Raw genomic sequence first — 26,868 nt, 5'->3', positions numbered from 1 at the left:
TCCTCATCTTCTCTTCATGTGCTTAAGCTCTAGTTCCCCAACTGCAAAACCCAGAAATGGTAAAAGCAAACATGTATGTGAGCTTATATGCAAAGACAAGAGGTAGAAAGATATACTTCATTGTACAGATAATGACTCTCTTAATACATTTGGGCTCTTACAACGAAAACCCCATAAACTGAGTGGCTTACCAAGCAAAGAAACATACTTCTCACCATTCTAGAGGTTGGGAAGCCCAAGATCAAAGAGTTGGCATTTTGTGTCTAGTGTGAGCCGACTTCTTGGCTCGTAGAGATCTGTTTGATGTGTCCTCACATGCCCGAAGGAGTGCACACAGGAGTCTCTGACCTTCTTTTTGTTAGTGTTAATTCTGTTGATTAAAACTCCACCCTCATGACCTAATCACTTTGCAAAGCCCTAACACTCAAAGGCTAGGGTTTCCGCAGAGTGATTTGTGGGGTAAGGAGCACACCCAGTCTACAGCATTGGTGAACACTTTGAGAACAGATTCCGTTACAGTGTGTGGAGTGTGTCATAAAGTACTACAGACTAGCACCAAGGAAGTATAAAAGGGCAGAGTGAGAAGGTTTTAAAAATAACTTCGAGCTCATGCACCCCTACTTCTCCAACCCCCACCCTACTTTGGTGATCTCAAAAGCAGTCACAGACATGTTGCTGACCCTGAAGTCTTCATAGAAATGAATTTTTCCACAGGCTTCTAGTCCTGGGAATGGGTTGATTTAGTGGGATTTCAAGTGCAACAGAATACATTTTTCACCTTAAAATTTGGGAGTAACAATTTCCAGAGAATCCTTGCAGCAGATTTGAGGGGGGGGAAGTGGGATTTCTTCTTACAGCAGATTCTTTAGAAATGTGATTCATCTTCCTAAATATTAAACATTGCATTTTGGCCCCTGTCCTCACAAGTGCTCAAGACTAGGTGACATCCTTGGTCCGTTCTTTCCCTCTGCTTCATCTGGGAGACCTGTCATTGAAATCTCTAGGAATAAACGGTTTGAGAAATGCTTTTGGAAACCCTTAAGGGACCAGGCATCAAGAGGTTATATTTTCTTTGCAAAAGTTAGTATTAGTCCTGATGTCCCAACATGTTGTCCCACAGCGGTTGTCAGTCTTGAGCATGTCATACGTCCCAAAGTCCCAATTAGTTAGTTAGTCCTTTCTGTTGATGTGGTATATGACCAAAAACAACCTGGCAAGGAAAGGATATGACTTCTGTATCTGTATCACAGTCTGTCATTAAGAAAACCAGGGCAGGAACTTGAGCAGAGGCAGGAACCTTTGGAGAAGTGCTGCTAATTTACTGGCTTGTTCCCCATGGCTTGTTCCCCATCCTCAGCCTGCTTTCTTACAGGACCCAGGACCACCAGCCCAGGAATGGCACCACCCACAATGGGCTGGGTCCTCCCCATCAATCACTAATTAAGAAGAATGCCTTACAGGCCTGACTGTAGCTCTATCTTATTAAGGCATTTTCTCAATTGAGTTTCCCTCCTCTCAGATGACTATAGGTTGTGTCAGGTTGACATGAAACTAGCCAGCACAAGCTGTTTTCACCTTTCAGATTTTAACAACAGCCTGGTTGGACCTCATGCCTTTAAGAGACATACCATGATCCTATTTCTTCTTGCACTTTGGGAATTGCCAAAACTTGTGTGCTTTCTCTGTCTGTCTGTCTGTCTGTCTCTCTCTCTCTCTCTCTCTCTCTCTCTCTCTCTCTCTCTCTCTCTCTCTCTCTCTCTCTGTGTGTGTGTGTGTGTGTGTGTGTGTGTGTGTGGTAGGGGTGGGGAATACTTTGGCTGGGGCATTGATTTTGTTATGGGAACTCTTCTGAGAACATGGCAGTGATCCTGGGTGTTTGAGTCAATTCTACTTTTTGAGTTTAGGCATCAGTAGTAAGCAAGCTTCAGTCGGATTAGTGAACTCCTCTTGCTGGTAACAGAGGACTCCGTAAACTCAGAGCTCCTGTGTACTGGTTTCCAGGATCCCGGCTTAGCCTTCGCACACAAGCCTGCCACAGGATCTGGGATTCCATGTCCCTTGCTTCACCGTTTGCTTCATCCAGGCGCAGGCACACACGCCACCCCACACGCTTTCCAGCTCCTCCTCCCACTTTCCATTTTGTTTCCCGGTCATTTTTATCTGAGATTCAAATTTGCAATCACAGATCAAGTCCTGCGGAGTCCACTTTGCCATTTGCTAAAACACACTGGAGAGTGGCAGCCGTCATCGGTGAATTAACTGGAGATGTGTAAAGTCCCCTTTAACCCTGGCTGTGCTCTCGGGGTCTCTGCAGTCCCGGCTCCGTGAGCCATGTGTGTTTGCACAGAGATTATCTGAGAACAGATGCGCTGAAGAGAAGGCCGCCATTCCAGTTAATACTCTTTCAAAACAAGGCTCAGCTTCATTTTGTGTTCTGCCTGGCCTGTCAAACGTGCAGCTTCCCTTTGGTTTGCATGGAGTCCCTGATAGCCTCGACCTTGGGCCCTGTTCTGTTTCCTGAAATGCCCTGTGTTCTTCTTTCCAGTTCCTTCCATTCCCCTAGACGTGCTTTCAGCGTCCAACTCTTCTTCCCAGCTGATTGTGAAGTGGAACCCCCCGACCCTGCCCAACGGTAACCTGAGTTACTACATTGTGAGGTGGCAGCGGCAGCCACAGGACGGCTACCTGTACCGGCACAACTACTGCTCCAAAGGTGAGCTGGGCCTTATCTGTCGTCTGAGAGAACCCGGGTGCCCGTTAGAAGCCTGTCGTGTGCCAGGCCTGTGTCTCGGCGGTGCAGACCAGCCCCCTCCCCCACTCACATTGCTCACAAGCACGTGGTCCATGGCTTTCATCCCCACTCTGTTCTTTTCCGAGTAGACAAAATCCCCATCAGAAAGTACGCCGACGGTACGATTGACGTGGAAGAGGTGACGGAGAATCCCAAGACAGAAGTGTGTGGTGGTGATAAAGGGCCCTGCTGTGCCTGTCCAAAAACGGAAGCCGAGAAGCAGGCCGAGAAGGAAGAGGCTGAGTACCGCAAAGTCTTTGAGAATTTCCTTCACAATTCCATCTTCGTGCCCAGGTGAGTGTCCCCTTGGACGTGCTACCTTTGGTGCTGTTCGGGAGTGCCCTCACTTCATTTCCCACTGTGTGGTCGGGGCCCAGCGTGGAACCCCACCTAGAGGGAGCAAGAGAAGAGGATATCCGTGTGGTCGGCAGAGCTCCTGCAAGAGGCTGGCCCTGAAGGAAGGGCTCCTGTCACGGGAGGAGGTGCAGGTGTATGAATGAGCATTACATAACCTCAGCCACATCACCTCCCTCAGAGAGCAGATGGGGTCATCTTCACCAGGCACGGCGTGAGTCACTTGACTGTCCTCGCGGAAACCAGTCCAGGGAAAAGCTGAGGTTTGGGTCCATCGCTCCCTCCCTTTTCTGTCCATTGACTCCCTCAGCCTGGCTGAGCAGGGGTGATTCAAGTGGGAGCTGGAATCAGAGTCAGTTTTAAAATAGACCCAGCTCCAAAACACAGCCCCGTGCTCGATGTATCCGTTACTGTCCGGTGCCCTAAGTAGCATGGAACACCATCCCGAGCATCCCCTCTGCCCCTGTGTTTCCCTTGGTGTCTGCCCAGTAAAAATGCAAATGGAAAAAGGGACCCGTGAGACGGCTCGGTGGATAAAGGCATCCGCTGTTGAGCCTGAACGCCTGAGTTCAGTGCCCAGCACCCACATGGTAGAAAGAGAGCGCTGACTCCCACAAGCTGACCTTTGACCTTTGACCTCTACCCTCATGCTGGAGGTGGGGGGAGAGAAGTAAATTTTAATTTTTCCCTTAATAGAAGAAAGGAAAAGTTCAGTAGCAGCACTAGAAAAAAACTCAGTTGCATATGAGTAGATGGATAGATAAAACAATGGTGGTATAACCATTCAGTGGAATACTAGTTAGCTATGAAACAGAAAGCCCTGAAAACTCCATCAAAAAATGCTAGACAGTAAAGAATAAATACTGTGTGATTTTATGTATATGAAATATATAGAATAGACCTATGGCAAGTTAGAGCTTCCTGGGGGGTAAGAGCAGGGTGGAGAGGAAACAGGTGATCCTTTTTTAGTGGGTAGAGTTCCTATTTAAGGCAGCTGTCTTTTGGAAGCAGTGACAGTGGCCGTACATTTTTACCGTGGTCAAATGTCGTTAAATTGCATACTTAAAATAGTCAAAAGCCTGTGTTATAGATGGCTTTTTAATTTCGTGATTTACTCTCTGGCAGTTAACATGATGAGCCCAGTAGTTGTGTTTGTTTTTCAGCACACATGCTGCCTAAGCAAACACACCCCAGTAGGAGGTTAAGACCAGAGGAGCCAGTGCTATCTGGGAAGGAGATTAAGGAGATGACCCGGGACTCGCCTCCCGAAAGGTTCTACACAACCTTGGAGGCTGAAAACTGCTTGGACAGCCGGACTCAGACCAGTGAGATGCCCACCCCAGTCCCCATGGTACCCAGGCTGCCTGCAGTTCTCTGGCCTTGTTCCCTCCCCCTGAGGTTCCCCCAAGACTGTTTATCTGGCTGCTCATAGTGTCTTTCTTGGGTTATATCAACAAATGGATTTTAAAATGACTGCCTTGATATTTGTGAAATAGTCAAAGAGAGCTATCTTACTCTGAAGAGTCAATAGAGCAGAAAATAAAGGCCTGGTAGCTCTGGAGGTTCCTGTCCTTTTGAGAATAGAATTCCTGGCTCCTTGGCTGCTTTTTTCCCCCCGTCCCTCTCCTCTCACAGTTAAAATTACTAGAGCTTCTCATGCCCCATAGCAGGCTATGCCCTCTCCGCTCTGTCCCCTGGGCTCAGCTCCTGTTGGCTGGAAGGCTGCTGGACCACTGTTGAAGTCAACTTTGTGGGTCAGGATACAGGGCTGTTTTTTCACTCATGTTCCCTGTGTATCGAATGTGTTTCCTTGAATTTGAAAACCTGGAGACAGGAGAGAAATCAAAAGGTGTTTAAAAACTGGACGCAGTGACCTCTCTGCCCTAATTAATTTACTGTCTGTCCAAGTCTTGGGTCTTGGAACTACATACTCCAACATCAAACCTCTTCCCTTTCAGTGGGTTGTCTATGTGGTCCAAACCAACACTCAGCTAGTAAGAGTTCCTGTAACCACAGGAATGCCCAGGTATAGTGTCCCAAGAAGGCCAAGCAGGAAGTCCTCCCCTATTCCAACACTGTACTGAGTGTCAGTCAAATCCAGGACTTCTTCACTTTACACGTGCTATGTGTGAGACCAGCTCCCTCTTACTCCCCCAGGGTACCCTTGAGCAGGGAGGAATGAGGAATTTGTAGATAGAAGTATAGAGGAGAGAGACAGACAGAAACACAGGATAGCCTCAGGAGGGTCTGGGTCTGAACCCACCAGCCCCTTCTGTCTCTACTAAAGGGCTTTTTAAAGGAATGCCGAGGGGTGGAGCAAAAGACCTCCCCCAGCACAGCAAGTGCAGACCATCCCAGACACCTGATGACCATGCACATTGTCAAGCCATCCCCTCATGCAGCCCTGGTGTGTAAAGCAAGCTCAGATCTCACTAGGAAACCTTTATGGGCCCCCACAAGGCTAGGCACTGCCAGAGGATCAGGTTGTGAGTGAGGATGACTAGTTTTTCGTTGATGCTAACAAGTTATCTGATGCTTGGTGGTGTGCACAGCTCAACGGTTTTAAAGATAGAGGAGCACAGAGCCACCATGTGCTCTGCTCTGATGAAGGCGACCTTGGCTGGCAAAGCATCATGGCAGAAGTGCTTGTGAGGAGAGAGCACAAGGCAGACAGGAAGCTGGGAAGAAGGGGAGAGCTCAGTTTTGCTTTTACGACACCTTCTGTTTAGACCAGCAGGAACCCCTTTTTATAACACCACCCAGTCACATCAGGATCTCCTGAGAGGCCCATTCCTCCGTGTAGCTGCCATACTGCTGACCAAGCATCCAGCAGTCCAACGTAAGAACCAAGGGAGGACACAGCATAGCAGAAAGCCCCTCCCGTTTAGTTGTATTGAAATGACATCACCTTTGCTACTGGTGTTGTTATCATTAGCTGCGGAAGTTCAGGTTAAGTGCTGGGGCAGCAGAGCTCTGGTTGACCTACATGCTACTCAAGTGTTTGTACGCTCAGCCAGATCCTGCGTGCCGAATGCTGTCACCCTGTCACGCCGCAGCCTGACTTCTCCGTCCTAAAACAAGTCCAGCGTGTAGATATGGGTCACCACACCTGGCTATTAGGGGTTTTTGGTTCAGTTTGATTGTTTTTGGTTTCCGCCTCCTACCAAGGCCTAGATCTGGCATCCATGCAGGTTCTATCAAGGTCCCTGTCAAGGAACACCCTAGGTGACAGGAATGAGTTGTGAAGTCTGTTGTCGTTGTACAACTGAACTACCCAAAGCCTGTTCTAGGCACAGTTTATTTGGGCGCTAAAGGCAAGTCAGTCCGATGGAGTCCGTCCGCGGTGTCTGGCTCTGCTCGAGTGTTGATAGTAGAATGGAAGCCAGTGTTTGTTAAGTCGCTTCCTCAACTCGGGGTTTGGTAAGTGGCTTTCGTTGGCCGCTGTCTTTAATTTTCAAGTCACATAGTTTGTGTGACTAAGATGTTGACAGATGTTAAGAAGGACAAGTTTTTCCAATAGCAGTAGGTTATTTCATGAAGTGAGGAAAGTGTACTGGTCGTCACCCCATTCGGAATGTAGCTGTTGACCAACCTGGGCCACTGTTTACATCATCCTCAGTCTTCTCCTGCCTATATTGCCTCCCTCCCTGGTCCGTTATGCAACCTGCAGAAGTGTGGTGTTTACAAATAAGTAGACTGCTGAGTATGCTTGGTGCTGTAACCCGGTTTGTTGGGGGTAGGCCTAGTATCATTTTTCAATAAACCCAGTGCAAGCAGCTTTTTACATGTGGGCACGAGTTTGAGTTGTGCTGGTCTTGAAAGGGAGGCAGGAAATGTAATGTTCTGATGTCTCCCTAGCTCCTCCCCCCGGAATGTAGCTTCTTGTGTCTTCCCTTCCAGGAAGGTAGGTAGGTGGTTTGTTGATCGGTTGGTTCTCAGGGTGTGGGCATGGTAGACTAGTACTTCTTTCTCCAGCATTATGGAAACAAATGCCCGTTCCTGACTTTGGAGATGGGCCCCCTGCGTGGGCAGTGTATGTCCTTATAGTGGGGCCTGCTGTGTCAACACCCGGCACAGAACCGTGGCTTTGATAGCAGATCCTTCAGCTGGGCAAACTTTCCCCTGGCTCTCGACCTCACTCTTCGATGTTGGCTTAGGGGACATCCATAGGCCTGGGGCGTGGCTTCCGAGGCCCCTCTCTCTGTATGTGGCAGTCTGCTCCTCTCTGCAGGGCGGGGCGCTCCTGCAGAGACTGGTGAGCTCACACTCTGGGCTCCTCTGTTCTCTAGCAGTCTTCATGATCTTACCAGATGGACTGCATCCCACCTGTTGCCGCTGTCCCTTGCCCTGTCCCAGGCAGTGCAGCTGTGTCTCAGCACCCAGCCCTCCCACCATCCACCCGCAGCTAGCCCGAGCGAGGGTTGTGTATGCCTCCTGGGGGTGCTTGTCTAGTGTCGTATACTCATTTTCTCAGGTCTTAACCATGTTGGAAGCCTGATTGTAAGGTGTCTGGAGGCAGAGGGAGCCCCCGGTCATCTGTTCCTGCTGTCTTCCTGTTGTTTCTCAAGCCCCCACAAGTCAATGGCAGAGGCTCCACACCCCTCACCGGCAGGATGGTGGGAGGCCACAGGTCCCCACTGCTAACAGAGAAGCGAAGCGAGGCTTGGTGGACCTCCAAGTATCCATGACGCATGCTAGGGAGTGCAGGCCTCCAGCAGTAGGGACCCTTGTTCCTCGGGAAAAGCCCTGGGGTTCAGGTACTTGGTAGCTGCTCAAGCTAGGCCATCTTCGTTTCAGAGACGATCAAGGATGCTACTACGATCGGCCTTTGGGTCCCTTCTGCCTTGTGTGTTTTAGGCCTAAGCTACCTCACCTTTCCCGTAATCAGTCTTACCTGAGGCCGGTTGGTTTGTCCTGTTCAGTGCTCCGTCGTCATGGCGGACCAAGGAGCATTGTCAATTGGGTGACAGAGACGATGCCTGACTAAGAATGGCTGGTGCATTGTTTCCCAGTAACGCTGATGGGCCACTTGTGTGGGCGGAGCTGTGAGTGTGTGGATGTTTCTGAGGGTGCCGCAGAGAATGCATGATGGGTCATGAAGAAGAAGGAAATCCCCTTGTTTTTCTGGTTCTTAGCCTGGGAGCCTGAAGAGTTTTGGTTATTTCAAGGTTAGCATTTTCCTTTTCTGTTACTTCCATCTTGGCCACAGGAAAGACAAAGAAAGCCAACGCACTGACCAGCTGATCTTCTCTTCCTTGCAGACCCGAGAGGAGGCGGAGAGACGTCATGCAAGTGGCCAACAGCACCATGTCTAGCCGGAGCCGGAACACGACGGTGGCTGACACCTACAACATCACAGACCCGGAGGAACTGGAGACGGAGTACCCTTTCTTCGAGAGCAGAGTGGATAACAAGGAGAGGACGGTCATCTCCAACCTGCGGCCTTTCACTTTGTACCGCATCGACATCCACAGCTGCAACCACGAGGCCGAGAAGCTGGGCTGCAGCGCCTCCAACTTCGTCTTTGCACGAACGATGCCCGCAGGTACGGCACGTTACAGCCTCGGGGGGGGGGGGGGGCGAGGCTGACAGCCCGAGTGACGGCCCGGCCCTTAGATTCAGTCCTACGAATGTGTGGTCGTTGGTACACAGCCTTGTCCACCAGGTGCCGGCAAGAGAGCATGTTCCCAGCGCCAGCTCCCATCCCAGGCTCACCAAAGAAAGTCTTGACCGGCCCCCCGCTCCTGCTTGGTCCACATGGAGCATTCACTTAGCTCTGTGCCCTTCTGTGCACAGCTGAGGGACTTAGCTTCCATCACTACCACAAAATACCTGAGAGAATCATCTTACCGGGAGGAAAAGCTTATTTGGGGCTCGGTGTTTTGGGACTTCCAGGCCGGAGGCACTTTTGGGCTCGCAGGGAAGCAGCACTTTGTATTGTCAGCAGGGGATGGTAAAGGAGATCTATTCCCCTCGTGGCAGCCATGGAGAAGAGGGGGGGAAGGCTGCTTCAGTGGCCGCTCCCCGATGCCCTGACTCCTTTCAGTGAGGCCCCATCTCCTAAAGAGCCTCCCTTCTCTCAGGAGCGCCAAGGGCTGGAGACCAAGCACGCAGGGCCTTCCAAGCACACGCCACAGACCTACGAGGACACTCCAGGGCCCAGCGAAAGCAGCTGCCTCGATCCAGAGGAAGCGTTGATCCTCGTGGTCCCCCACAGCAGCGGTGGTCCTCCTCCTTAGCCCCCTCTCCCCTTATAGGTTAGACACTGCCTGTCACCCAGACCACCACCCACCTGTCACTGAAGCCGGGCAAAGTCCCACTCCTCATTTCCAGAGGAGGGAAGAGCAAAGGATGATGGGAACTGGGGAAGGAAGAGCTTCTAAAACTGGCCCTGGCACTCACATGCGACCCTCAGCCTACTGTGCCTCCGTTTCCCGGTCCTCCTAGGAGAGAGAGAGAGAGAGAGCAGATTACCTCCCATGGCCTTTCTCAGCTGTTACGCCGAACGGCTTTGCTTCGCTGCCTCGGTTTCCGAAGTGAGGCTGGCAGTAGCTGGGAGAGACGGTGGCAGGAATGGCCTCCTTGCTAAGGCCCAGGTCTCCTGGCAGCTGCCTCCAAGGCCAGCCTTGTGAGTGGCTCCTCCCGAATGGGAGCCGCAGTGGCCGTGAGGATGCGGGCTGCAGAGAGTCCGTGCCAGAGCTGGAGGCTCAGCACACTGAAGCTCGCCGCTCTCCTTCAGGGCTGCTGTGTATGAAGGGTTGATTTTTTTCTTTCTTTCTTTAGATAGGAGAAATGGACCTGGAGAAGGTAACTTAGGTTGTCAGGAGTGTTTTCTTGTACTCAGTCAACAGGTTTTTTTTCTGGTGGCAGTAATTCAAAAGGGAGGTGCTGTGGCATCTTGAGATGACAGCAGGCCCCGAACATGTCCATTCCCTAATCCTCCACCTTGTGCTAGCAGCCATCTTAGGACCCCCACAATGTCCCTGTGCAGAGTTCTGCATGTACATGAGTTAGGGGAAGAGTCTTTCTCAATTAGCCCACCATTTGTCATCCTTTCTGGAGACCTAAACCTTATTTGACTGCTTGTTTACATCCTTATGCAGAAGGAGCAGATGACATTCCTGGACCAGTGACCTGGGAGCCAAGACCTGAGAACTCCATCTTTTTAAAGTGGCCCGAACCTGAGAACCCCAATGGATTGATTCTGATGTATGAAATAAAGTACGGATCGCAAGTGGAGGTAAGGCTGGGACTGTGGCCTGCACCTGCGTGTGTTTCTATCTCATGTCACTCACTGCTTTGCTGGTTCCCTCAATAGACGGCACAAAGGTGGTCAGTCAGTGAGGATCAGAGTCTTCCCAGAAACCCAGGCTCTGTGGAGTAGCAATCACAGTGCAGGGAGCTGGCTGTACTTCACCTATAAACAATTTCTTTGTAGATGGGCCTGGTGCCACAGACTAAACACATCTTGATAACTTCTTACTCCTCTGGAGGTCTGTTCAAATACAAACATGACTGATTATAGAGTTTTCCGCATGTACACCTTTACAGATGTAATTTCTTCCTCTATATTGATGACCTAGACGGTGGCTAGGCAGATGTTGGGCAGCTGGAGTTACCAGCATGGTGAATTGAGCTAGCAGGTGTCAGACTTCACTCACGCTGGTAGGAAATTAACACTTATGTTCCGTTTCCGTAGGATCAGCGGGAATGTGTGTCCAGACAGGACTACAGGAAGTATGGAGGGGCCAAGCTTAACCGGCTAAACCCAGGGAACTACACAGCCCGGATTCAAGCCACCTCTCTCTCCGGCAATGGGTCGTGGACGGATCCTGTGTTCTTCTATGTACCAGCCAAGAGTAAGTCTTAGAAGGGAGATGCATGGTAAAACTCAAACCTGGCTGTAGATGTAACGGTCTTATTAAATAAGAATCACAGAGCCAGATGCAGAGTTAAAAGCCCAAGAAATCAGAGCAGTAGCTAAGAGCTGAGTCTAAAATCAACTGCCTTCTTACTCTTTGCTGCTGCTGCTGTCCTTCCCCTGAGAAAGAGACCTACTTTCTGTGTATCTGTCTTTTTATTGACTTTCTATTCTGCCTTCTCATTGGTTGTAAACCCAACCACATGACCTCCTCGTCATTGCCTGTCTATACAGACCTCCAGGTCTTCTGTGGTTGGTATTGAGATTAAAGGCGTGTGTCTCCATGCTGGCTGTATCCTTGAACACACAGAGATCTGCCTGTCATGTGACTGGGATTAAAGGTGTGTGCTACCACTGCCAGACTTCTGCTATGGCTTGCTATTAGCTCTGACCCCCAGGTAACTTTATTATCATACAAATAAAATCACATTTCAGCACAAATAGAATATCGCCATACCTGGCTGGGCCAGAGCTGGGCTTCTGAAGTTGTCTGCTTTTCTGTTAGAACAGAGCTGGCCAGGTTGAGGAGATGGCTTATCAGGGAAAAGTACCTGCTTGAGGAGCTAAGTGCAGATCCTTCACATCAAAACCAGGAGCAGTGGTGTGCTTCTGGAACCTCACTGTTCAGTGGATTGACAGTAAAGCTCGTGCCGTGCAGCTTGCTAGCCGCCAGTCCAGCCCATTGGAGACCTTGTCTTGAAAAAACGAGGTGGCAATCCAGAAAGGAACACATTTGACATTTACTTATTTTTGGTGTGCTTGGGCGCACACACACACATACACACACACACACTCATACCAGAGCTGGGCAGGTTTTAGACAGAGTCGCACTAAGGAACCAGTGTGTTATCTGGATTCTCAGCCTGGGAAGATGCTAAGCCTTGGGTCCTTATCTCATGTGACCAGCCAGAAGAGGGTAGAGCAACCTCTGGGGAGCTAGAAGATAACTTTGCTTTCACCCTGACTCATGTGTAGAGGCATTTTGCAAAGCGTTGAGTGGAACATTCCGTCTCCTGCCTAGTCAGTGAAGCTGGCTAGGGCTCAGAGCCAACGCTCAGAATCACAAGGCAAAAGAAACCCAGGGATCATCTGGTCTGTCTGCTCTAGAGCAGACATCTGCAGGACAGCATCCCAGGCAGAGGCATTCTCCTCCCCGCATCTGTACAATGGTTAAAAAACAGATGTACTCTTCATCCACCGATATACGTGGAAAGATAATACATTCGGTATTTTGCACAGAGACTGGTGGATAGTGTTACCAGTTTCATTCAAACCCATGAGAAGACAGGGTCCTTAGAAGGCTTTTCTATGTGATGAGTTCAGGTGCAAAACTAAGTGTTGAGAAGTGTTTAAATACAAGAGCTGCATATTTGCTTTGACCGTGAAAATTGAGACTTTTGTTTGGTGAAATTTTGTACATAGTCCATTTTTACATGTCTTCCTGGAAACCAAATTTTTTTAGATTATTTCATGTTTGTGTAATATATGAACAAATAATCCGGTGGGATCAAATATGAATTCCTTTTGCACCCCACCAAAATCTCAGCTCAGCTTTGGTTGGTGGCTAGAATCTTGGGTCAGGGGATTGTTGTTTCCTAGTGTCTACATCCCTACTGGTCTTCTCCAGATTCTTGATTCAAACAAGGTCTCAACAGATCCAGTGATCCCCATCCCAAAGAAATAGTCAGTTCTGTCAAAAAGTTATGTACTCTTGCAATAAGCAAACAATGGAAATAACCTAAGTATCCACCAGCCGATGAGTGGGTGACTAATGTGGTGCATGTTCATAGCAGAATGCACATCCATTAACAGAAGGAAATCTTGATGTTTGCAACAACACAGGACCATGAAGGGCCTTACAGTAGATGAAATAAGCCAGATGCAGAAAGGTAAATACCACATGACCTCGCTGCTTACATGTAAAGTAAATCTAAAAGGGGAGACTTGCAGACAGTCCCACAGGTTACCTGGGGGACTTAACTTAGGGGGTGTTGGTCAAAGGATACACAATTTCAGGTAGATAGAAGGAATAAATTCAAGGGATGAATTGTAACATGCTATAGTTTATAAAGCAGCCTTGAATACTGCAAAGTGTTAATTCCCCGTAAAAATGGTAACCATGTGAGTTGATACTTATGTTAACTAAGTCAGTGTACACATGCTTCAAAACTAATGTTGTGCATGGTAAGTATGTATGTATAACATATATAATTTTAAGTGAGTTAAAACTCTGATGGTCCACCTAGTTGGTTCCAGGTGTTGAAAGATACACTTGAAAATCCTCCTAGTGACAAGTAACAAAAGGACAGAGGTGAATAGAATTATAAACAGTAAGCTAAGGTTCTGTGTTCCTGCTGCTGCTGCTGGGCCTAGAGTTAGGTGTTAAGAGTAATGAGATAGAGAATTCTGTCAGTTATGATCTGAATTTCCTCATTTATTCCAGGAAGCCTAGTCTTTACCAGTTAGCTTATGTGCTAACTCTTGTGATGTTGCAGTAGCTCTCTCTCTCTCCACTGTGATGTTCCAGTAGCTCTCTCTCTCTCCACTGTGATGTTACAGTAGCTCGCTCTCTCTCCACTGTGATGTTCCAGTAGCTCTCTCGCTCTCTCCACTGTGATGTTCCAGTAGCTCGCTCTCTCTCCACTGTGATGTTCCAGTAGCTCTCTCTCTCCATTGTGATGTTCCAGTAGCTCTCTCTCTCTCTCCACTGTGATGTTCCAGTAGCTCTCTCTCTCTCCACTGTGATGTTCCAGTAGCTCTCTCTCTCTCTCCACTGTGATGTTCCAGTAGCTCTCTCTCTCTCTCTCTCTCTCTCTCTCTCCCCACTGTGATGTTACAGTAGCTCTCTCTCTCTCTCCATTGTGATGTTACAGTAGCTCTCTCTCCATAGTGATTTTGCAGTAGTTCTCCATTGTGACAAAACACTGAGATAATCATAGGGAGAGAAGATCTGTTTTGGCTCACGGTTCCAGAGGCTGTAGCCCTTAGTCAGTTGGCTCTGTTGCTTTTGGTCTGTGCTCAGACAAAACATCACAAGCAAGAAGTCCATGATGAGACAAAGCAGTTTACCTCCAAAAGTGAGAAAGGGGCCAGGTTTCATGGTTCTCTCAAAGGACACCTACCTTCAAAAGACCTAACTTCCTCCCCCTAAGACCCACCTCCTGAGGTTGCCACTACCTCCCAGTAGTGCCCCGGGCTGGCGAGCAAGCCCTAAACATCCAAGCCTTTGGGGGACATTTGCCCTCTTACCACAGTACACTGTGCTGCCACCCCAACACTGGAGCCCTGCTGTTTCTGCAAGTCTGCCTCGGGCTTGGTCATAGTCCCCCCCAACCCTTCCCCACCCTTCCGCTTATCCCAGGGTGCACAGCCTAGGTCTGTTTGGTTGTGTTCTCCGAAGTGGCAGTGTTGGCTTCTGGAGCTGAGTGAGCCTGGCTTTCCTTAGGAGAGAGCGAGCAAGCTTGTAGCTGCCTTTGCCGGTGCTTGTAACACCGAGACCAGGACACCACTGGAGAATCTCAGAAGCCCTCTGATGGACTTTCTCCATGGAAGCTGGCAGACCTGACAAGGGATTGAAGCTGCTTGCTACCTTTCTTTGCTCCTGGGAAGTTTTCCTGGGTTCCAGCAAGACTCTGCTGCTGTGGTTTAGTGTGTTTTCCCTGTGTGTAATCCTCAGAGGAGGGGTGCCCTGAAAACTCTGACCACCCGCTGTTTTTAAGGAACTCTGTGTGCTTGAATTCTATTACATTTCTCCTTAGCCTTCTCCCCTCCGGATTAAGCATTCTCAGGTCTTCCAGCCTTTTCTTCAGGACCAGTTGCATAGACAATTATCTAGCAGTTTTGTTCTTTTGGATGCGTTCCAGTTTCTCTCTGTCCCTGTTGAGATGGGAGGCTCAGAAAGAACACAGTGCAGCCTGACCGGTGGTATCAGTAATACAAAACCAAGAACTGTCGAGGGGAAAAGAAAAGCTGTGAGCTCCTCATCTCGCAGGGACACCTTTGAATACTTGCAGGAATTGGAAGGTGCCGAACCTCATTCATTTTGAAAGATACTGGATTAAAAAACAAATTTAATTTGAAAAATGAATTCAGCTTTTGTAATAGTTCAAGAGTAAATAGATTTTTAGAAATGTACTAACCTTTGGTGAGTGACTTATAGTCCATGAAGATGTCTCCACTGAGTGCCCAGCTCCTTTCCAAGCAGACATTTCTATTTTTTTATTTACTGTTAGTGTGTGTGTGATGTGCGCTTGTGGGCTTTTATGTCATGGTACACATGGAGAGGTCAGAAGACAGCTTTAAGGAGTTGGTCCTCTTCTGCCTTTCAGTGGGTTCTGGGGATTGAACTCAGGTTTTCAGAGTGACCCAGCAAGTGCTTTTACCCACAAAGCCATCCCATCAGCCTTGGTATAGACACATCTGCTTGGGTGTCCATTAGTTACTACAGGCTTCTTATAAACAAACCTTAAATCCAGAATGCTGCCATCGAAATACCCTTCCCATTCCTTATCAGTGTTCCATTGGTTGGTCAGATAAGAACTCAACTTCTCTCCAGCCACTAATTCTGTTTGTTTTTCCATTGTAACTGAGGGCTTACAGATTCTCTCTGATACATATCTGGAATCCGGCCTCTCTGTTGCTGTGCTTACCCCCATGAGCTTGGACCTCCTTGTTCTTGTGTTGGGGCTCTTATGAGCAAGGACTGCAGGAGGGCCAGGCTCTCACTTGAGAACTTGACTTGCCGTTGGCCAATGCAGCCCTGGGGAAAGTTAGGTCAGCTCTCTGGTCTTCCTTATAGAAGAGGGTTTTTTCCTGACTCTGAATTAAGCCATCCACAACATACCCAGGGAGAATGGTATATTCCCCTAACTCCTCCTAAACCTGGGAGTGCACAGGGTCCCCCAGTCTGTCCTCACACACACTCATTTCCCCAGTACATGAATCTGATCAGCTTACTTCTGGCCTTAAAGGAGTTTACTGATGCTTTGTGTGTGTGTGTGTGTGTGTGTGTGTGTGTGTGTGTGTGTGTGTGTTTTAATTTTTCATGTTTTAGTTTCAGTTTTTGAGAATTTCTTACATGAGTACTATATTTACATCATCTCCACCCATTCCTCTCCCCCAACTCCTCCTACCTATGTCCCCCTCCCTCTCAAACTCGTGACCACCTTAATTATTGTTGTTACACAGTACGCACATATATATTTACATATATTAATACAGCTTGCCAAGCTCATTTAGTGTTAATTTGTATGTATGTGTGTTTAGGGCTGACCACTTGGTATTGGATAACCTATCAGGGAGCCTGTTGCCTGGAAAAAACTGATTCTCTTTCTCCTAGCATTGCCTGTATGTAGCTTTTCGTCTAGTAGGTGGGGTCTTAGGAGATTTTCCCCAGCCTAGTAAGCATGGCAGCTGGTGGTGTCATTGTGCAGGTCTTGTTTAGGTAACTGTTGTTGAGATTTCATGTATGCTGCTTTCCTGTCTAGAAAAGGTACCATCTCCGCAGACAACCTGGTGATCTGTGTCTCTCAGACTCTTTTTTTTTTAATTTATTTTATAATTTAATTTAATTTTACATATCAGCCACGGATTCCCCTGTCCTCCCTCCTCCAGCAGCCCCCCTCATCCTCCCCCCAGCCCACCCCCATTCCTATATCCTCCAGGGCAAGGACTCCCCTGGGGATTCAGCTCAGCCTGGTAGATTCAATCGAGGCAGGTCCAGTCACCTCCTCCCTTCGCCCAGGCTGAGCAAAGAAAACAGGACCCTAAGAAAGACACAGGGATCGCTCAACGACAGAGAAATGGATGAGATCTACATGAGCAAACTGGACATGAAGGGGGGGAGGGAATGAAGGGCAAGGGTCGAGGGAAAGAGAGCTTCGGGGAGAGGGAGATCCCAGCTGGACCAAGAACAGAGAGAGAGAACAAGGAAAAAGAGACCATGATTAATGTAGACCCCATGGGAATAGGAAGAAGCAAAGTGCTAGAGAGGTCCGCAGAAATCCACAAAGATACCTCCACAATAGACTACTGGCAGTGGTCAAGAGAAAGCCCGAACTGACCTACTCTGGTGATCGGTTGGCCAAACACCCTAACTGTCGTGCCAGAACTCTCATCCAATGACTGATGGAAGTGGATGCAGAGATCCACGGCCAGAAAGAGGAGGGATTGTATGAGCGAGAATTGTTGAGACCATGATTGGAAAAAGCACAAGGACAAATAGCCAAACTAGTGGAAACACATGAACTATGAACCAATAGCTAAGGAGCCCCCAACTGGATCAGGCCCTCTGAATAAGTGAGACAGTTGATTAGCTTGCATGGTTTGGGAGGCCCCCAGGCAATGGGACCGGGACCTGTCTGTCCTCAGTGCATGAGCTGGCTGTCTCTCAGACTCTTACCACCCACTTTGCTGGAGTGTTCCATGAGCCTTCATTAGAGGGGCTGTGGTGTAGGTGTCTCACTTGGAAATGGGTACCCCACTGTCCGTTGTTCTGCGTTTTGAACAGGTGTAGTTTTCTCTAATGCTCTCCATCTGCAGAAAAAAGAAGCAGCAGCAGCTTCTTTGAGGACTGTGAACTGCACTTCTGTGGGTATAAGTATTTAGAATGCGGTTAGAAAGTATACTGGGTTTAGGGAAGGAGTAGTGGGTTCTTCTCCAAGGTTCATGACCTCATTGGTCACAGATAGTAGCTGGGTTTACAGTACCAGGCAAGAATTTCCTCCCGTTGAGTAGACCCCAAGTCCAGTTACCCAGCTGTTGGTTACCCTAAGATGTAAGTGCCACTGTTGGACACTCAGGGATATCTCGATGCCCTGGTCATTGTTGTGGAACGTTCATAGGCTTTATTGCTGGGTCGCTCACTCCTCTTAATCTGCAAAATGGAATGGAAACCACTGACCTTGAACCAAACCCCTTCCTCAACTGCCTTCCATCGGGTGCCATCTCTCTCTATGAGAGGCTGTTTACCTGAGGGAAAGCAAAAGGACTTTTCCTGAAGGGACATCCCTTGTCTTCCCCGTGTCCTCTTTTTCTCATGCGTTCCTGCCCAGGGTACATTCACATTTCTCCACCTCTGCATACTGAGTATCATCGCAGTGTAGGGGGCAGGGGTGGTGGTGAGCAAGCTGTCCGTGGAACTTTCTTAAAGATCAGCGTAACACGAGCAGCTGGTGTGTGTAAGAGTCTGTTCATTTTACTCCAGCAAATGTATGCACTTGGACAAAACTACCTACAAAAATCACTTGCCTTCAGGCCATCGTTTGTGAGCTGTTTCAGAATATAGAGTACTTAAAAGAAGTATATACTTCAGTCTTTATTTATTTACCTGTTTCTCCGAACAGTTCAGTTTGTTTGCTGGGCTAGTCCTGATACTACCTTGAAGATTCCTAGTGTGTGTTGGGGGAATAAAGATTTTTTCAGAAATGGTTTTATCAAACTTCCAACCGTAGATAAAAACAACAAGCCAAGCCAATTATTCACCAGCTGACATCTTCTTGTTTCTGCAGCGACATATGAGAATTTCATGCATCTGATCATTGCTCTGCCGGTCGCCATCCTGCTGATTGTGGGGGGCCTGGTAATCATGCTGTATGTCTTCCATAGAAAGAGGTGAGTATCTGGGCCAGCAGAAGGTGGTAGTTGTAGCCAGCTGGTTTGATAATTTGAATTTGAACATAGATCATCTATGGGGGGTGGGGATACTGTGTAGACTGGACAACCTGAATTCCTAGACAGACATTCTCCAGAGGCAAAAAAAAGCATTTCCTAATGATTAATGGCAGGAAAGGGGGGTTGTTTCTTTCTCAGGACCCATCTTCCCCTTGTTTGGTTTTTCGAGACAAGGTTTCTTTGTGTAGTCCTGGCTGTCCTGAAACTCGCTTTGTAGACCAGGCTGGCCTCGAACTCACAGAGATCCGCCTGCCTCTGTCTCCCGGGTGCTGGGATTAAAGATGTGTGCCACCACCGATGTTTTGGCTGTTCTGCCACACAGATTGCTGGCTTGTGAAGAGCTTCTCCAAGCATGCCAGTTCAGCCCTCCCATCGAGTGAGCCTTGTTATTTCCATGAAGCAAACAAACGTTCCTTTAAAAGCTCTAATCTGAGGCCACCAAAGCAGCTGAGGGTCTGAATCAGGAGTGCAGATAAGGGTCCCGTTAGCCGTGAGCATGCTTTCCTTCTCTTTCTCAAGATAAGTCATGAATCAGGAAGGGAAAAAAAGATGAAAGCTTTCACAGCAATGTATAGAGATGGGGTTGTTGACCTGAATTTCATCTTTTTTGACAGAAATAACAGCAGGTTGGGCAATGGAGTGCTGTATGCCTCTGTGAACCCTGAGTATTTCAGCGCCGCTGATGGTAAGGATCCTGACCAGGGTGGGGGAATATGAGAGCCATCGGGTGTCATGAATTGGATAAAAGCTTTGCATAATTTTGAAGTGATCTGCCTTTGATAGCATTTCCTTTTTGTCTTTTAATAACATTTCTAGCACTCAGTGACTTTGTCAAAAATTCTGGGACTCTGAGATGCCCCAGTGAAAACCAGGCTGTAGAGATGCATATGGATGGACTAGTAATCGGTTCACTCGGTTGCTTGAAATCCTACAGCAGAGTGAAAGAAACACTAATTACTGTCGCCTGGTGAAGGCCATGCTGCCGCTGACCAGGCAGTTCTGAGTGGTTGTTCCCTGGCCAGTAAGCACTGTGTAGCTATGTATGATCTCGGAATCCCTCTGTTCTTATGTCCTGATTGGGGTCATACAGCTACCCCCATTTATATTCCCCTTGGCAATAACTAATGAAAGTCACTTAATTACTGACTTGGAACCTGGTTGTGCCTAGTGGTTATTTTTTCTTTTGTCTTTTTAACTGTCTCTTTTTTACCTAGTGTTCAACTTCAGACGTTTTGGGTAAGTTGGGAAGGATTCTTGTAATGCAGTCCTTAAGTTGGGGGCCTTTCCGGAAACCATCCCATTTTCCTCTCTAAGCTCCTGTAGTGTTTCTCATGCCTGTCTAGATGCAGGCCAGGAAAGAATGTCTGAGAAGGACTTGATCAGGCTCACACAGCTGACCAGTGGGGAGTCAGGGCGAGGGGGCATCCCCAGCCCAGCCCTTTTCTGAATCCTGATGGTGTGATGTGACTATGAGGTTGCCGGGGCATGGAGGGAAGCTGGCCACAGGAGGGGTAGACCAGGTCCGCAGTGAATACACAGGGCGTGAGCTCGGTGGAGTATCTTCAGGAGAAGTATTTCTTTCTGCCTTCTTGCTACAGAAGTGTAAGTAGATGTGCAGGAGAAAAGAAATAGGATTGTTCTGATTGGGTATCCTACTCAAATATAAAAAACAGAGAAGTGCTTGGGTAATTTAAAAGCACTGTGTAAATATGTATGGTCTTCCTTGCATATGTTTGTGTCTATAAAGCATAGAAAATACCCTAGGAGGGCCTGCACCACCCTTAAGAGCATAGTTACTTGTGGAAAAGATCTTTCTCCTTTAAAAATAAACAGAGTAGGTTTGGCTGTGTAACTTAAGACATTTGCCTCATGTCCGCGGCCCTTTACTCTGTTATACGGGCTGGCCTCAAACCGCTGGGCTCCAGTGACACTCACACCCATCTCAGTCTCCTAAGTAGCCAGCACCGCGCCGCCATGGTGTCCAGGCCAACGACTGCTTCTGAAAAAGAGAGAAGGGAGGTGGAGTTAGAGAAATAGTCTTTCCTTCCTTCAAAACAAAGCAAGAACAGACTTGTCACCACCGAGGCCAACAGGTGAGAACCCTGTCACCTCATCTGAACTTGATTTATTTGGCCTTTTGACAAGCCCCGCCCAAGCGGTTTTCCTCAAAGAACTACAGAGTGACATTGCAGCTGGAAGGTGTTTAAAGACTTCTCTCTCCTGAAGCTAATCTGCATGTCACTGTTGTCAAGAGCACACTGAGAATCCCCTACAGGAAAGCACTGATAACATTGTACGCACTTATGAACCACTCTGGCTGGTGACGCTGAGGTACGCAGGCTAAAGTCAGCTGCTGGATTTAATTTAGAAGGAGGTTTGAAGGCATTAACTTCAGGGACCTCCCAAAGAATGGATGTGATTGGCTTTAACTCCATGTTCTCTAGCAAGCCACATAGTTAATTCTCATTAAAAGCTAGCCTGGATCCTTGAAGATAATAAATGGAGGCAGTGACCCCCATCCTTACTTAGAGATAGTGTATAAAGACCTTATTTCCTCTGCTCTCCTAAGCAAGATCAACCTCTGTAGAGTCACAAGCTGTCAGAGTCCGATGGCAGACAGAATCCTAGTTGAGAAATTACCAGATGCGTATGGGCCATGAAATACGAAAATGTGCGTAGGAGCCAGGTATAATGACATATACCTGTAACCCAAGAGCTGGGGAGATGGAGGCGGCAAAACTGTAAATTCAAGGCCAGCCTGGATTACATAGCAAATTCGAGTTGAGCCTGAACTACGTAGTGGTTCATAGGAATAAATGACTAAACAGATAAGTAAATGTTTTAGCCAATGTTCTGCTGCTGTGAAGAGACACCATGACACAGTAACTCTTACAAGGAAGACAATTGGGGTTTACAGTTTCAGAGGTTTAGTCCATTACTGTCATGGTGGGAAACATGGTGGCGTGCAGGCAGACCTGGTGCTGGAGAGCAGCTACAAATTCAACATCAAGGTCCACAGGCAGCAGGCAGAGAACAAGACGCTGGGCCTGGCTTGAGCATTTGAAACCCCAAAGCCCACCTCCAGTGACATCCTTCCTCCAGCAAAACCACACCTCCCAATCTCTGTCAAGTAGAGCCACTTCCTAATGACCAAGTATCCAAATATATGAGCCTGTGGAGGCCATCCCTATTCAAACCAACACGATGTGTATGTGACATTCTTCAGCATGTAAATTAGTGGTGTTCCCAACCCCAGATTTATAATAACCATTCTTCCCTTAAGGTATCACTTAAAGATAAGTGCCTGTGATACATGGGCGTTAGAGTCACTGGGGTGGCCTGCTAGCGGCCTCTCGGCTTCAGCTGTAGCTTGTCTTGTAAAAGCATAAAAGCAAACACAGCCGCAATCCCCTCCCTGCCCCATCTCTGAGCCAGGACTTCCTTCTGGCTTCCAGGCAGTGTCCGCCGAGCACCCTCCTTTAGACAGGGATGTTGGTGTCCATGCTGGATGGTGGTTCTCGTGGGGTGAATGTTCTTCTTACAGGGCTCATGTGTTAGTTTAATATTACTCCACTTCTTACTCTACCCGCTGAAGCTGTGGAGTGGAGCTTGTGTTCGGTTTTTCTTACCAGCTTTCCTCTTTTTTCTTTCCTTCTCTTTGTCTCCTTTCTTCCGAAAACTTCAACCAGATCAAACATAACCAAACGTGGAAGCTGGAGAAGGGATTCTGTTCAGGTTCCTGTCAGGGAGGGCCCTGAGGTTACAGAGTCCGGTCCAAAGGGGTCACCACCAAGTCCCGGAGCTCCGGTGTCTCACTGGAGATCCCCCACAGTGAGGTCCTGAACCTCTCCCACATTGGACAGGCATTCTACCACTGACCTACAGCCCCCAGCCTCCGGGGTTGGTTTTGTTTCTTTGGCTAGGTGTTAAAACTTTTATTTTTAAAAATTATGCTCAGAAGTTAAAAGCGCCGGCTGCTTTTCCAGAGGACCCTGATTTGATTCCCAGCACCTACATGGCAGCTCACAACCATCTGTATCTCCACGGCTCTCGTGCAGTCTTCTGCGACCCACCCCATCCCCACCCCCCACAGGCACTGTATGCATACGGTGTGCGTGCATACCTGTGGGCCAAACACCCGTGTACATAAAATGGATTTTTTAAAAAACATTATGCGTTCCAATAACTCAAATCACTTGAACAGCAAAACAGCAACGGAACTGCATTTTAGCGCCTGCAGGACACCTTCAACCGTTGTGGATTTTTACTGTCGTTCCCACCGCCTCCCACCCTGTTTCTTCCTTCATCCATGTGCAAGCTCGTCTCTTTCCCCGCGGGTGGGGAAGGCAGGCGCCTCGGTGCTTGCATGTGAAAGGGGACAGCATGGTCACTGAAGCCTGATCCAGCCTCTCTGCAGTTTCCAGAGGGGAGCAGCCAAGGGGAGGGAAACAAGCAGCAGACCGTGCGTGCCATGCACACGGCGCTCCTGCAGCGTGCTCCTCTGCTGCGCTCCTGCTCGCCTCCTTTCCTGTCATTTCTTTTGAAGGTTGAGGGATTTTCTCTCGAGTCTCTGCCTTCTTCAGTTTTGACTTACTGAGTTTCTCCATCTCCGCCATTTCGGGTTTGTCAAGCGTGGCTGTGGAATGGGTGGAATGAGATGCGTGACCTAAGAGGGTCTGATGAGCACAGTGGTCCTGGACATGTCCCCTTGGCTTTTTGAAACGTGGTCTCGCTATGTAGTCCAGGCTCTCTTCAAAGCCGCCTCTCTAACCTCCGTCCCCCAGTGCTGGGATGGGATCACAGGTGTGTACTGCCACATGAACTGTAGCCATGTTTTTAAGTGTAAAGCAGAGCCGAGGGAATGGTTTCTAGTTACACTTCTCATTCAATCTAAATACTCCAGCAGTCTGATAATATAAGAGTAATCTTTTTAAACTTATTTCTAACCAAGTCTGTGGAATACAAGGCTGGAGAAAGGGCTTAGTCTTAAAGAGTACTTGCAGATCTTCCGGAGAACTCCAATTCAGTTCCCAACACTCACATGAAGAGGCCCGTAACTACCTGGAACTCTGGCTCCAGAGAGTCCAACACTGTCTTCTGGCCTCCCCAGGCATCCAAACACATGTGGCACACACACACACACACAGTGTGTGAGAGAGAGAGAGATTGACATGTACACATAAATAAAAATAGGCCAGCCTGGTCTACAAAGAGAGTTCCAGGACAGCCAGGGCTACACAGAGAAACTCTGTCTTGAAAAACCAATAAATAAAATAATAGTCAATAAGTAAATAAAATCTTCTAAAACTTTTTTTTTGGCTTGTTTTAAACAAGTTTTTGAAATAGGATGTATGTTTTACTTACAGCCCCCGTCGATTGGAGCAGCCATGTTCAAGTTCTCAGAACTCCTCCCCTGGGGCTTGGTGCTCTGATATCTAGTGTGAAGAGGATACTTCTCACTTCTAGGCTCATCCAAGAAGGAGGAGATTAGCTATTCTTATACACACTCTGGTCCTTTCCCTTCCCGTCCATTCACCACTACTGCTCTTTCTGCCATTCGTTTTAATTCCATGATGAAGATGGGCAAAAAATCCTACTTTCTCTGTCTCTTGGGGTTAATTTGCTTTCTTATTTTGTTTGATTGGGTTTTTGTTGTTGTTTTGCCAAGGAAGGACAGGGGAACCACTGCTTTCTTTCCTGTCTGGGTTTCTTGGTTTCCTTCCGGTTCTTAAATGCTGGTATTACCCTCAAAGTGTCACGGAATCCTCCAAGATTGAGTGCCTGTCCTGGACTCTATTGTGCCTCGATACTTTCCTTCATGGGTTTCGAGAACAGTCTCTCGTATTCTCCAGTCTGTATAAGGGCTGTTTTCATGCCTCTTTCAATCCCCGTCTCTTCCTCTCTAGTGTACGTGCCCGATGAATGGGAGGTAGCTCGGGAGAAGATCACCATGAGCCGGGAGCTTGGACAAGGGTCCTTCGGGATGGTCTATGAAGGAGTGGCTAAGGGTGTGGTCAAGGATGAGCCTGAGACCAGAGTAGCCATCAAGACCGTCAATGAGGCTGCAAGTATGCGTGAAAGAATCGAGTTTCTCAATGAGGCTTCGGTGATGAAGGAGTTCAACTGTCACCACGTGGTAAGAGGATCTGACACCCCAGGATCAGGCACGGACAGAAAGCACCCCTAGGGCCACTTCTGTGGCCTTCGTCACAGCTCTGGGATGGCTGCCTTGCCTTCTACCCAATGGATAGTTTCCCTGTTGCATTCCTGATACCCACAGACCTCGGAGGTGGAGGCCTCACCCTCGCACCAGAACTCCGCCCCTGGCCACAGGAAGCATAAGTCATCACGTGGGTTGCCCTTCCCCCTCTGAAGTCCTTCTCTTCTTGATTCCTCCAGGTCCGGTTGCTGGGTGTGGTGTCCCAAGGCCAGCCTACCCTGGTCATCATGGAACTAATGACACGTGGGGATCTCAAAAGTTATCTCCGGTCTCTAAGGCCAGAAGAGGTCAGTTTCGATTCTCGCTGTGTTACCTTACCTGTTCTGTTTCCCTCAGGAGCTCTCTTGTAGGAAACACGTTTTGAAATCCCTTTACTTCTCAGCCTTGAGTGTCTTGCTGCATGCCTCGGTAAAAAAGTGTCCAACTGTAGGCAGACTGGAATCTTTGTGGGAGGATCTTGTGTGTCTTCGGATCCCATCCAGTCCACCTCAACATCTCTGTGTTCTTGTTTCTGCATTCTCTCCACCCCTGCCTACAGCTCATAACAACCCCACCTGCCCTAGACGTATCAGGGCAGCCCTTCCCACAGCCTTTCCCCTCGCCCTGGCTGGCCCCTCTACTGACTTGGCAATAGAGTCTGCCCAGCACGCATCTTCTCTTTGTCGTGGTCCTCAGAAAGTGCCCCTTGTTCGTCCCAGGGCTATGTTTCTGTGTGCTTAGTAAAGCTCAGTGTTTAGGCTGGTGGGTGCCTTGACCTTGGCCCTACCCAGTCAGTGCACAAGATAGCTGTTTGCCCAGTAGCGCATCACACACACACACACACACACACACACACACACACACACACACACACACACACGAGCATGCTGCCCTTTACCTTGATGGCAAATGTTGCTCTTCGCTTACACTGACTCTGCTTTAGAGACTTCTCAAACTCTGCACCGGCCTTTCAGGCTGGATAATAAGCCAGTGTCCTGCTTGAACTTTGAAGTGATCATCATCCCAGTTGCATGATCTTGGCCTAGTCTAGTGGAAATTTCGCACTGTAGACCTGATAAGGTCCGGTGTAACTTTTCATTGGTCACTGCAGAGTCTTCCCCTTCTTAGCATGTGTGAGTCTGGTTTATAAGTCCTTAATTCTAAGAGTCAACTGGTAGGTGAATATTGCCAGGGCCAAGTGCCTTTTACAGGGCTGCCTCAGTGGCTCTGATGTCCTGACTCTAGTTACTGTGGATAAGCAGCTTGTCTCCCTGCACTCTCTCCAAAGGGAAACATTTCTCATCCCTTTTCTGTTTCTGTTCCCATTCTCTCGGCTTTTGTTTTCTCTTCCTCTACAACTTAAACATCTCCCAAGGGGCAGCTCCTTCATTTCAGTCCTGAGTCCCTGTTCACAAATACCCTCATTTACTTATTGTGTGTGCTTTTGGGGTGCGGAGAGCCACGAGCTCTGAATGGATCGCCGTAACTCCGCCAGCCTCTGTTTCTCCCCAGCATCAGTCCCAAGTTCCCAGTGGAGCCTTTTCCCGCCCCACTAATATCCATTCTACAGAAGGAGAAAAGCTTCATCCAATAGACGCCTGGAGAGTGGTCCTTTGAGGCACCTCCTAAAATCAGGAAGTGCGTAACTCCCTTCATTCCTAATTCAGGCACAGAATAAAAACCCCCTAACTTGTGGCCTCAAGGCTGTTCTGCCATTGGTTACCTCCAATCCTCAGGCAACTGTAAGAGGCCTCGGGGTCTCAGTTTCCCCAGTAGAAGGGACTGATAAAGTCCGTAGAGATGGCTCCAAGGAGCCGTTAAGAGCGCTGGCTGCTCTTCCAGAGAACCCTGATTGGATTCCCAGCACCACGTGGCAGCTCACAACGGTCTAACTACAGTTCTAGGGGATCCGTGGGCACCGGTTGTACAAGT

General features: G+C 48.4%; 1 protein-coding gene and 1 long non-coding RNA gene across 2 annotated transcripts in view; one reads left to right on the top strand and one right to left on the bottom strand.

Annotated features, from left to right (window-relative positions):
- The window catches only part of Igf1r (insulin like growth factor 1 receptor), a 292,337-nt gene that overhangs the window by 240,780 nt on the left and 24,689 nt on the right, over nt 1-26,868 (top strand). The window contains exons 9-17 of the mRNA XM_028872783.2: nt 2,546-2,713; nt 2,881-3,085; nt 8,407-8,690; nt 10,249-10,385; nt 10,845-11,004; nt 18,575-18,677; nt 19,352-19,422; nt 24,644-24,873; nt 25,137-25,244. Of these exons, the coding sequence (XP_028728616.1) occupies nt 2,546-2,713; nt 2,881-3,085; nt 8,407-8,690; nt 10,249-10,385; nt 10,845-11,004; nt 18,575-18,677; nt 19,352-19,422; nt 24,644-24,873; nt 25,137-25,244 (1,466 nt within the window). The remainder of the gene's footprint in view (nt 1-2,545; nt 2,714-2,880; nt 3,086-8,406; nt 8,691-10,248; nt 10,386-10,844; nt 11,005-18,574; nt 18,678-19,351; nt 19,423-24,643; nt 24,874-25,136; nt 25,245-26,868) is intronic.
- On the bottom strand, nt 3,837-11,899 carry LOC119086594. The gene is made up of 3 exons (XR_005089917.1): nt 11,524-11,899; nt 9,620-9,943; nt 3,837-4,969 (listed from the first exon to the last, which is right to left on the bottom strand). It is a non-coding gene; the product is annotated as an uncharacterized LOC119086594 (long non-coding RNA).

Source organism: Peromyscus leucopus, chromosome 1 (assembly GCF_004664715.2).
Source record: "Peromyscus leucopus breed LL Stock chromosome 1, UCI_PerLeu_2.1, whole genome shotgun sequence".
Classification (NCBI taxonomy): domain Eukaryota; kingdom Metazoa; phylum Chordata; class Mammalia; order Rodentia; family Cricetidae; genus Peromyscus; species Peromyscus leucopus.
The sequence above is the reverse complement of the archived record's forward strand: the minus strand, read 5'-3'. Positions and strand labels throughout refer to the sequence as shown.